The sequence below is a fragment of the Podarcis melisellensis genome, assembly GCF_964234715.1.
Source record: "Podarcis melisellensis genome assembly, chromosome: 17".
Classification (NCBI taxonomy): domain Eukaryota; kingdom Metazoa; phylum Chordata; class Lepidosauria; order Squamata; family Lacertidae; genus Podarcis; species Podarcis melisellensis.
This window is the reverse complement of record NC_138534.1, coordinates 7458688-7469980: the sequence shown is the minus strand read 5'-3', so window position 1 is coordinate 7469980 and position 11293 is coordinate 7458688. Positions and strand designations below refer to the sequence as shown.

The 11293-nt window shown below is 46.1% G+C and overlaps 1 protein-coding gene across 2 annotated transcripts; it reads right to left on the bottom strand.

Moving 5' to 3' along the window:
• Window positions 1-117: 117 nt before the first annotated feature.
• NANOS3 (nanos C2HC-type zinc finger 3) lies at window positions 118-3320 on the bottom strand. 2 transcript variants are annotated; one of them, XR_014163976.1, is made up of 2 exons: window positions 2370-3320; window positions 118-1017 (listed from the first exon to the last, which is right to left on the bottom strand). XR_014163976.1 is itself a non-coding variant. In XM_081894952.1 (2 exons), exon 1 carries the CDS (start codon window positions 2875-2877, stop codon window positions 2452-2454), a length of 426 nt encoding a protein of 141 aa, XP_081751078.1. In that variant the 5' UTR covers window positions 2878-3320; the 3' UTR covers window positions 118-1017; window positions 2441-2451. The 2 variants fall into 2 exon arrangements, 1 of the variants encoding a protein (XP_081751078.1); XM_081894952.1 differs by having other exon boundaries at window positions 2441-3320.
• Window positions 3321-11293: the final 7973 nt, after the last annotated feature.

The following is an 11293-nucleotide window of genomic DNA, read 5'->3' as shown; positions in this document are numbered from 1 at the left end:
CTGTATTTTGGCTGTATTTTTAGTAACTTTAAACCTCACTTCAAGTGGAAGAGTTATGTGTGTACTTAGTTGTTCCACACATTAACCCATAGAGCTTAAAATGCTGTGCACTTTCATTCTAGCCTACTTTATGGTGTCTTGTGTGTTTGCATTCTACACAGACAGAACAATTCTAAAATTGGGGAAGATTCTGTGGTGGTAGAACTGCTGCTTCCCAAGCCCTGCTGCTCACTCTAGCTAGGATGGAAGTGGGGTGGGATGCAGCACTTTCTCACTTAAAAGAGGGCAATTAACTATACCAGCTGCAAGTCTGGTATAATTCTTTGCCCCTTTATCACAGTATGCTAAGACCCCTTCATCTAAATCCCCTCAACTGCCCCTCCCTAACTTCCTTGTCCAACAGTAAATCCTTACATAGCGATTCATTTGAAAAATGACACATCTTTGGTTTAGAGTTTTTAAAATGCTGTATTGCTTTTGTGTAACAAATAAATAACCATATAAAGTCATAATATTAACCAAACAAAGTAATTATTGACCATACATCTTAAGAACCAAATAAAACCTGGCCAACAAATATCACTTGAAAAGCAAGCATGCATTTAAACAAAACTTCAAACAAATACAAACATTGGGAGACTTTAGACTGGAGATTTGGGAAATTAGGTAACATTTGTCTCAAGTGGACACTCTTCACACTGAGTCAGACATCTGTAATAACATGAATGTGAAATAATTCAAGCAGGAGGAGTAGCTGGATTAAAAAACAATAATAGCGAGTGAGTTGATTGTGATTGTACTGAGAGAATTCATTTCCAGGCCCTGGGTGTGATGTACCAGTGCCACCTGAAGTAAATGTTGCCATCCTGGACTATCTTTCCCTCTCTCCTTTTTCACTCCAGGTTCCTTCTGAATATTTCAGTTGATTCCTGCAGACCAACCACTTGGGGCATATTAGATCCAAAGTTTTCCTTGACTTCAAGAAAAGTGCTAGCTCTGGTACAGCTGCAAATGTACCTGAAAGAGATGATAAAATGCACACAATCCCAATCACATTTTCCTCACCAGAAATCTATGCAGCATTTTTTTCTAGTTTGTATCCAGCTGTAATTGTAGGAATACCCACCCCAGAATCCTTTTGAGGCTAAATACTGGAGAGCAGGCGTACCCCAGGAACATGGTCAGTGGTGAGGGACAAGGGGAACTGTATTCCAACAACACTTGCATAGCTTCACATTGGCTACCCTTGCTGTAAGAGTAGCAATGGCAGGCAATGGCTGCTTATCTACATTTTTTACTCATTTTAACCCAGGAACCGCCAGGTTTGAAAACCACTTCAGGGTGGCAGGCTGCTGTGGCTTGCAAGAGAGAAACAAGCCACAGTTCCTAGTTCAGAAGTAACACAAAACCAACCATTTTCTTGTCCTGCATTTACCAGCATGCTACTAATGCTCAGGAAACCTTCCTCCCATCTGGCAAATATGTCTCTGCCTCAGTCACACATAGACACACACTTTACACACACACACACACACACACACACACACACACACGATCTGAGCACTCTTCCTCCCCCCCCCTTTCCAAGGGGCAGGGAAGGAAGGTTCAAATCCCCTCTGGGCCATGAAGCTCACTGGGTGATCACGACCCCTTCCTCTCTCTCTGCCTAACCTACCTCATAGGGTTGTGTGGGGATGCAAGGAGTTAAAGGGAGAACTGTATGCTATCAAGCTCCCATCAGATGTCAAAGCGATAAACAACTACCTGACATTCAGAAGACATCTGAAGGCAGCCCTGTTCAGGGAAGTTTTTAATATGTGACATTTTAGTGTATTTTTCATCTTTGTTGGAAGCTGCCCAGAGTGGCTGGGGAAACCCAGCCAGATGGGCGGAGTACAAATAATAAATTATTATTATTATAAACATAGTAAATACAATAATAACAAACTGTCAGGCACACACACACATACGGGAAGTGTGAGCCAGGATGAAAAGTATCTCATTCGGCACCGGAATGTCGCTCAATCGCTCTTGGAGGACAAATAATAATAATAGTTATTCTTTATACATTGAATCCACCTTAGTCTTACTCAGACCCACTAAAGGGTTTCAATGGGTTTACTCTGAGTAAAAGTTACTTGGATACAAAACGGTGGCACTGATGCCCACAGGACTAAACCCACTCTCGCCTTCCAACTCCCCATCCGCCTCCTTTTCCTTCCCCAACCCCAGGGGGCCTTCTTCCTCCTAAACATCCAGACAAGGTCTGGCCATTTCGGATAGTGGGATTTCAGAGTTTGCTTTTCAGATGCGCTTAACAGACAAAGGCGGCCTGGGGTGGTGGGGATAGGAAGAGGAAGAGTACTTACCACCAGGTTGGAACCTTTGCTGCTGAAAGAGAAAACGAGAGAGAGAGAGAGAATAATATTCCCCTTCCCACCTTTTTGTTTTTTAAGTTTTAGGAAAGGCTGGCTTCGTTTTGCAGTTGCTTGCCTTCTTCCCGGCCGAATTCCGGATGCAGCTGTAGACGGACGTGTAGCCCTTGTTGGTTAAAGGGCAGAACTTCCTCGTGTGCGCCCGATCCTGAGATGCCCCGCACTGAGGGCAAGTGTAATTTCTCAGGATCGGGCACTGCACCCTCCCGGCTGAGTCCTTCAGCGCGTGCGACGCGTAGATGGCCCTCGACTCGCCGTTGTGCTTGCAGAAGGCGCAGTGGCGCGCCGGCCTGCTGACCCCGGCAGGGGGCGCCTCCTTGCGCGGCGGCGGCGCCGGGTCCGCGAAAGCCCCCGGCCAGCTGCTCCTCGCGCTCCGCCAGCGCATCTCTTGCACCACGCGAGCCAGCTGGAAATAGTCCCTCCACAATTGGAAAGCCGCCATGATCGCCGCAGCCTGAGCTGGTCGCCGGAGCCCTGGGCGCTCCTAAATGCAGCCATGTGCCGTTGTGGCCTCCGCCCAGAGCCAATAGCCTGGGAAGCTCTTCCCACTGCCCCCCACCGTCAAGGAGCCTGGAGCCAAGAAGTCTGGCTCGCCCCACGGCCCCCCACCCCGCCGCTTGTGGGTCGCCATCCTGGCAAAGTTGAGGGCGTGGCTGCGAAGCTGCAGAAATGTGTCTCTCGCCGAATGTTAAAGGATCTGCAAAGAAGACACTGAATTGAAAGTGGAGACAGGAGATGTATGTACCTTTCCCCGTCTCTCTGTTTGCTTTGTAACACAGATAAACGTAATAAGAACTTATTGAATGCGGAGGGGAGAGAGAATCGTCAACTAAGAAGCGCTGCCTTTGGCTTCAAGAGTTGCTTCTTTATTGCAACTTGCAAAGTTGCAAGCGTCTGTGCGACTCTCTCTCTCTCTCTCTCTCTCTGACACACACACACACACACACACACACACACACACAAGTGCTGGATTTACGGATAAGCTAAACAAGCTCTAGCTTAGGGCCCCACTCTCTTGGGCCCCACAAAAAAAAATAATGGAAAGAAAACTGGATGTACTTTGATAAAATACATATTTTGTTCTGTGCAAATGGCTTTAGGTCCATAAGTTAAAGGTAAAGGGACCCCTGACCATTAGATCCAGTTGTGGCCGACTCTGGGGTTGCGGCGCTTATCTTGCTTTATTGGCCAAGGGAGCCAGTGTACAACTTCCGGGTCATGTGGCCAGCATGACTAAGCCACTTCTGGCGAACCAGAGCAGCGCATGGAAATGCCGTTTACCTTCCCGCCGGAGCGGTACCTATTTATCTACTTGCACTTTGACGTGCTTTTGAACTGCTAGGTTGGCAGGAGCAGGGACGGAGCAATGGGCGCTCACCCCATGGATTTGAACTGCCAACCTTCCGATCGGCGAGCCCAAGGCTCTTCGGTTTAGACCACAGCATCACCCTTGCATAGCTTGTCAAAATCATTTCTCCTGCACATTCCCCCTCTTACCTTAATGTTGTTGTTTAGTTGTTTAGTCGTGTCTGACTCTTCGTACCCCATGGACCAGAGCACGCCAGGCACTCCTGTCTTCCACTGCCTCCCGCAGCTTGGTCAGACTCATGTTTGTAGCTTCGAGAACACTATCCAACCATCTCGTCCTCTTGTCGTCCCCTTCTCCTTGTGCCCTCCATCTTTCCCAACATCAGGGTCTTTTCCAGGGAGTCTTCTCTTCTCATGAGGTGGCCAAAGTATTGGAGCCTCAGCTTCACGATCTGTCCTTCCAGTGAGCACCCAGGGCTGATTTCCTTAAGAATGGAGAGGTTTGATCTTCTTGCAGTCCATGGGACTCTCAAGAGTCTCCTCCAGCACCATAATTCAAAAGCATCAATTCTTCGGCGATCAGCCTTCTTTATGGTCCAGCTCTCACTTCCATACATCACTACTGGGAAAACCATGGCTTTAACTATACAGACCTTTGTTGGTAAGGTGATGTCTCTGCTTTTTAAGATGCTGTCTAGGTTTGCCATCACCTTTCTCCCAAGGAGCAGGCGTCTTTTAATTTTGTGACTGCTGTCACCATCTGCGGTGATCCTTACCTTAATACCACATGCCAATTTATTATTAATAGCTTCATCCTCTTTTTTTAAACCATCCAAATTGCTGGCTATGCCATGCTAACTGCTGGCGCTCAGTCGGGGTAATAAGCTGCCCTTTCAACAGCAAAGGAAAACACTGCAATGCACAGCTGCCTTGCATTCAGGTCTGGCTGGTGGCAAAGCACAATAAAAGCATCCCCATTGGAAGGCGAATGGTTTGGCTCTGTGCCAGAAACTAAGCAGACGAGCAATTACCTTTTTTTTGTTTTTGTGTGCCACCATGAATATACTGTACACGAGGTTAGTTAGGTCCTGACCATATTATCTGCACTTTGTTATCATTGGCACCAACAGAGTTTAATTTAGTCCTTATTAAATTTCCAGACAATTACAATGTTAGCTTAACTGGATTGAAGTTTGGATTCAACCTGTAGCGTCTGATGGGTTTTTAGAAGCAAATGAAATAAAATGGGGGCATAATTCATGATCCTGTCACTTAAGGAGCTTAAATGTAACAACAGGGAAGAGATTGTGACGGGGTGGGGAGGGGGAAGCAAGGGGTTAATGTGAGCTGATGCAGTTGCAGGAACTTCTAAGGTTACCAGTGTAAACTGACCTGTCCTGTACACAGTGCACTGTAAACTGTACTGTTCAAATATCATAATGGTGCAATGCATTTTTAAAATGTATACGGTGAGAACCATAACAGTGAGAACATTAATGTGGGGCACAAGCTAGCCAAAATTTAGCATTTTAAAAGTACACTTTATTGAAATACGTAGAAGTGGTTTAATCAAGTGCTGAAAAGGTTATGAGACCTCCTGCCTGATCCTAAGCTGAGCTGAGTGGAATTAATTCCTTTTATTTATGCATGTATTCCTTATTGAAAATGTTGAATTATAACCAAAAAGGCAGACAAATTAACAAGGTGTGTGATCTTATATTTCAAATTATACAGAACAGTGCAGTCCGGCTAATATAATGTATTTTGCATTATTTTGATTGGTACGGGTTGCAACAGAATGGAATTAATTCTCCAGAGAGTGTGTTGGGTTTGCAACCTTCACAAAGACTTACGTTTGACTGGATCCTGACCCTGTTTTTTCTGTGCAAGGAGCCTCAGATTTTAGTTTTAAGGCACAGCTAAAGTGGCGCTGTGGTCTAAACCACTGAGCCTCTTGGGTTTTCCGATCGGAAGGTCAGCAGTTCGAATCCTCCTGACGGGGTGAGCTCCCGTTGCTTGGTCCCTGCCAACCTAGCAGTTCGAAAGCACACCAAAAAGTGCAAGTAGATAAATAGGTACCACTCTGGCAGGATGGTAAATGGCATTTCCGTGTGCTGCTCTGGTTTCGCCAGAAGCGGCTTAGTCGTGCTGGCCACATGACCCAGGAAAACTCCCGAAAAACATCGGGAGCGCCGCAACCCCAGAGTCATTCGCGACTGGACTTAACCGTCAAGGGTCCTTTACCTTAAAGTTAAAGGGCCTTGGTTGTAAACTGCAGTCGTAAGATCTTTGATGTCAAAAGGGGGGGGGGTAGAATTTTGTACACTGAAAAGCAGCTTCAGATACTCATCAGCATTTTCTTGGCTCATGGAATTCCCTTCTTATGGGAATACTCTCACTAATTGTACAATGCTGAGTGGAGGAGAATGCCTGTGTTTCGTCTCTCCCACAGCAAGGGCAAGGAGCCTTTTCTACAATGATTTCACTAAAATGTAGCAAAGCTGGAATGCTCACACACCTCAGAACTGAGCGGGGGCATGAAAACTGTAATTTTCAGCCCCCCCAATTCTCTTGATATGTTGCTTTATACTGTTCATTAATAAATGAGTTGGGATTTTATTGTTTAATATTATAGATATGCAAATAACTGAGCAGGAATCATTTGTAGGAGGGGATGGAATTACAGGATTAAGGACATGCCTATACTTTAACACAGGACATTTGAGGCGGCTCAGGGAACACCACAAAGGCAAAAATGGGAAGGGGTTTTGTGCGTGTGTGTGTTTTTGTCTGTCTGTTTAAATGGAAAACTACCCCAAGTGCCATATCTGCCAAATCAGGAGACACTCAGAGGTCCATGGGCCAGGAGTTAGTCACCCAGCACTAAATGAATGGCCAATACACATTTATTTGTTTATTCAAACTACAATGTGGAGAACTTGGCCAGTAACACTTTCAACAAATACACTGAGAGGTGAGTGGTGGTGGCAGCAGGGGGGGGGGGGAGCTCCTGTGTGAATAAACCTGGGGGTCTTATAGGAAATGTGCTAAAAACAGCAAATACAAGGAAATCAAGTGGGGAAATTGAATATCATGGTTCAGGAAAACATTTTACCAGGTTAACTGGGTTCAAATCCATTTGTGAAATAGAGCAGTGAAATGTATGAACCACAGAGACGGATTCCTTTTGTTATTGAATAGTTAGTGTAAGAGTACTCCATTGGGGTATTCTGATTTTTATTTTCCCCCTTGCTTTGTGTAACATATTGCCCAGTGAAGAGCTCTGGAGAACCAGGAAGCTTGCTGTGCTTTTGTGAGATTTTTGGTCTGTTCCATACCTCATATTACGCCCTGCGGCGACCTGGAAGTACAGGAACGGGTTACTTCCGGGTTTCGCCGCTTGCGCAGATGCATAAAATGACATCACGCACATGAGCAGAAGCGGTGAATCACAACCCGCGCTTGCGCAGACACGCTGCTGCGGATTGCGTTCTTTTCATGTTGCAAACGGGCCTCCAGAAAGGATCCTGTTTGCAACCAGAGGTACCACTGTATTGCATCACTCCAAATAGTGGGGGGGGGGGGGAGAGAGGTGCCCTCCAGACACTGCCATTATTGCTCCTTACCTGCATGATGATTGGGGAAGGTCAGGGGTAGGCAACCTAAGGCCCGGGGGCCGGATACAATTTTGCACGTTTTGGAGATTTACTGAGGCATAATACAGCAAATAGCTCAGTCGTAATATTAAGAATATTAGGGGGGTGGGCAAGGGAAGGACTAGACCGGGGTAGGCAACCTAAGGCCCGGGGGCCGGATACAGCCCAATCGGCTTCTCAATCCAGCCCGTGGACGGTCCGGGAATCAGCTTGTTTTTACATGAGTAGAATGTGTCCTTTTGTTTAAAATGCATCTCTGGGTTATTTGTGGGGCATAGGAATTTGTTGCTGACCCCTGGGGAAGGTGGTGGCAACTGGGCACTGTCCCTGCCCTGGCAAAAGCACCCAATTGGCAGCAGCTGTCCTGCTGGTACAATTATGCCGTGTGGCCTTTCCTTGCCCCAGCACTATCCAGGTAAGCAGCAGTAATATTTATATACCACCTTTCACCTAAATGTTGCAATGCCACGTACAATGATACCAAATATGTGGATGACATCGGTGTGTGTGTGTCTAACTAGCAATAGTACCCTCCCACTGCCCAAAGGCCTGGTGCAACCAAGAGTGTTCTAAGCTGGCTTGCCTTGTACTAGTTTTTTTTTAGCGGGGAGCATAACCCCAGCCAGAACAAGTTATGAACCTAGGATGGGAAGCCCAGAAACCACTAATCCACAGTTCCTCTGTTCTCTACACTGCTATAAGAGGTATAATCAACCACACCAAATGCTTTTTTCCTTTTTAGTGTTGCTCTTCTTGCAGTGTACAGATCTATTTGCAGGATACTATGCATGAAGTGGTGGGACGTGGGTGGCGCTGTGGGTAAAACCTCAGCGCCTAGGACTTACCGATCGCATGGTCGGCGGTTCGAATCCCCGCGGCAGGGTGCGCTCCCGTTGTTCGGTCCCAGCTCCTGCCCACCTAGCAGTTCGAAAGCACCTTCGGGTGCAAGTAGATAAATAGGGACCGCTTACCAGCGGGAAGGTAAATGGCGTTCCGTGTGCTGCGCTGGCTCGCCAGATGCAGCTTGTCACGCTGGCCACGTGACCCGGAAAGTGTCTGCGGACAGCGCTGGCTCCCGGCCTATAGAGTGAGATGAGCGCACAACCCTAGAGTCTGGCAAGACTGGCCCGTACGGGCAGGGGTACATTTTTATGCATGAAGTGGGCTCAATCATAGAATCATGGGACCGTCGAGTTGGAAGGCAGCACAAGATCCATCTAGTCCAACCCCTGCAATCAGTGTCAGAAACTGAGATATGGAAGCTAGGAGCTAAATGGCACCTTAAACCTAGGTTATGGGCGCAACAACAGAATGTCTAGGTGCACTTCTTTATAACAAGAATTCAAAGCTTAAAATGAATGAACTGCAGCTAACATATTATGTTCATTTTCCACATGGTCCAGTCCCCAGGGGTCAGCAACCTTTTTCAGCCATGAGCTGGTCCACCGTCCCTCAGACCATGTGGTGGGCCAGACTATATTTTGAAAAACAAAAATGAATGAATTCCTATGCCCCACAAATAACCCAGAGATGCATTTTAAATAAAAGGACACATTCTGCTCATGTAAAAACATGCTGATTCCTGGACCGTCAGCGGGCTGGATTGAGAAGCCGATTGGGCTGCATCCGGCCCCCGGGCCTTAGGTTGCTTACCCTGGTCTAGTCCTTCCCTTGCCCACCCCCCTAATATTCTTAGTATTACGACTGAACTTTTTGCTGTATTATGTCTCAGTAAATCTCCAAAACATGCAAAATTGTTGGTAGAGTCATAGGGATCCATTAGGGAAGAAAGTGAAACAACCAAAGCCACAATATGGTGCTATATTTACTAGTATAACTAAAAAGGTTACAAATAGTTAAGATTTGTCCATGTCTTCAAGCTGGCAAAGCAAAGATGGTTGTGGAGGACAGAGGACATGGGGTGAAATCTGGGCATAGTGGTAAGACCCCAAATTGTGGTATGGTATTTGCAACCTTTTTTTAAGTCTACAAAGGTAAAGCACTTTGTAAGAGTCTTAAAATGTGATGTGCAGGAAGTGTTGTATCCAAGGTGTATAACAGATTCTGTGTCACAGGAAAGGCAGAGCAAATCTGTAGCCTCGCTACAAATCGTAAGACTTGTCGTCTTTTCTTCTTTTAACTCCTCCTCCCAGCTTTTTTTGTCGTTGCTTTTAATATCCAGTCTGAAATAGAGTTCTGGAAAATTCAAAAGCTCCCTTGCTATCTCTATACAACTGGCTTGTTGTAACAAACCTATTGCTTATTGCAGCTTTACAATAAATCTGCTACATCTTCTTTTTGCAAAAGACAAACCTCTGGATTTATTTATTTTTAATGAACATCTTTATTGAAGAAGTTGCATGTGAAAGGATGAATTTTATAGCAAAGTAACAACGAAACAAAACACCAGTACCACTTTTCAGTCGGTATCTAAACTTGGTAGTACAGTAATAGCATTAAGAGCTTGTGGGTGCCAGACCTCTAAATTCCTGCAACCAGCCAATGTTAACAGCTAATCCAGCCAGGCCTAGCCTCCTGGTGAGGTGCAGAGACCTCAGAAGGAAGAAAGCCAGAGTTGAGAGTTACCAGTTATGTGAGCTAGAAGCTGGGTGCAAAAGTGGCAGGCTGGAGAAGCAGAAAGAGAGGGAGCCATGCTTTATCTCGCATTTTTATGCTGCAAACCGTACTGAGATCTACAGATGAAGGGCAGTACAGTGGTACCTCAGGTTAAGAACTTAATTCATTCTGGAGGTCCATTCTTAAGCTGAAACTGTTCTTAACCTGAGGTACCACCTTAGCTAATGGGGTCTCTTGCTGCCGCCACGTGATTTCTGTTTGTATCCTGAAGCAAAGTTCTTAACCCGAGGTACTATTTCTGGGTTAGCGGAGTCTGTAACCTGAAGCGTCTGTAACCTGAGGCGTCTGTAACCCAAGGTACCACTGTATACCAATTTAATAAATAATAATGATGATGATAATCACAGGCTCCACAGTGCCTCATTTCCAAAATGAAATGAATGCCTAGAACAGGGGTCAGCAACCTTTTTCAGCCATGGGCCGGTCCACCGTCCCTCAGACCATGTGGTGGGCTGGACTATAATTTGTAGAGAGAAAATAAACAAATTCCTATGCCCCACAAATAACCCAGAGATGCATTTTATATAAAAGCACACATTCTACTCATGTAAAAATGCGCTGATTCCTAGACTGTCTGCAGGCTGGATTGCGAAGGCGAATGGGCCGCATCCAGCCCCCCGGCCTTAGGTTGCCAACCCCTGGTCTAGAACCTATGGGTGAGCGCCTGGAACCCCTGGAATCTCACCCCACTTGGAGACTGGGGTGGTGTGCAGCAATAGACCTGAAATTTACAGCACAGAACAGCCCCCACTGCAGAGGAAAAAATATTATCAGTCATCACCTAATTTCCCCTTCGACACTTTACTTACCTAGTACAGCGCTACCTCGGGTTAATTACTCAATTCGTTCTGGAGGTCCGTTCTTAACCTGAAACTGTTCTTAACCTGAGGTACCAGTTTAGCTAATGGGGTCTCCCGCCACATGATTTCTGTTCTCATCCTGAAGCAAAGTTCTTAACCCGAGGTACTATTTCTGGGTTAGCGGAGTCTGTAATCTGAAGCGTATGTAACCTGAGGTACCACTGTATCTGAAAAATCGTCCTCACCTTGAGGGCAGAGGAGTAGTAGGACTCTCTTCTCCACTGGGTCAAAACATGGATAGGAGTGGGCCAGGGTTTCCTGACCACATTGCAGGACAAGGGATCCCCCTAGATGTTTCTACACCCCAAGCTGTTTCCATCTCTACTTCTGAGGCAGAACCTGCCCTATGGAGGTGAACACCCTAACAATATTAAGTTAATAATCACTCGTGGAAAAC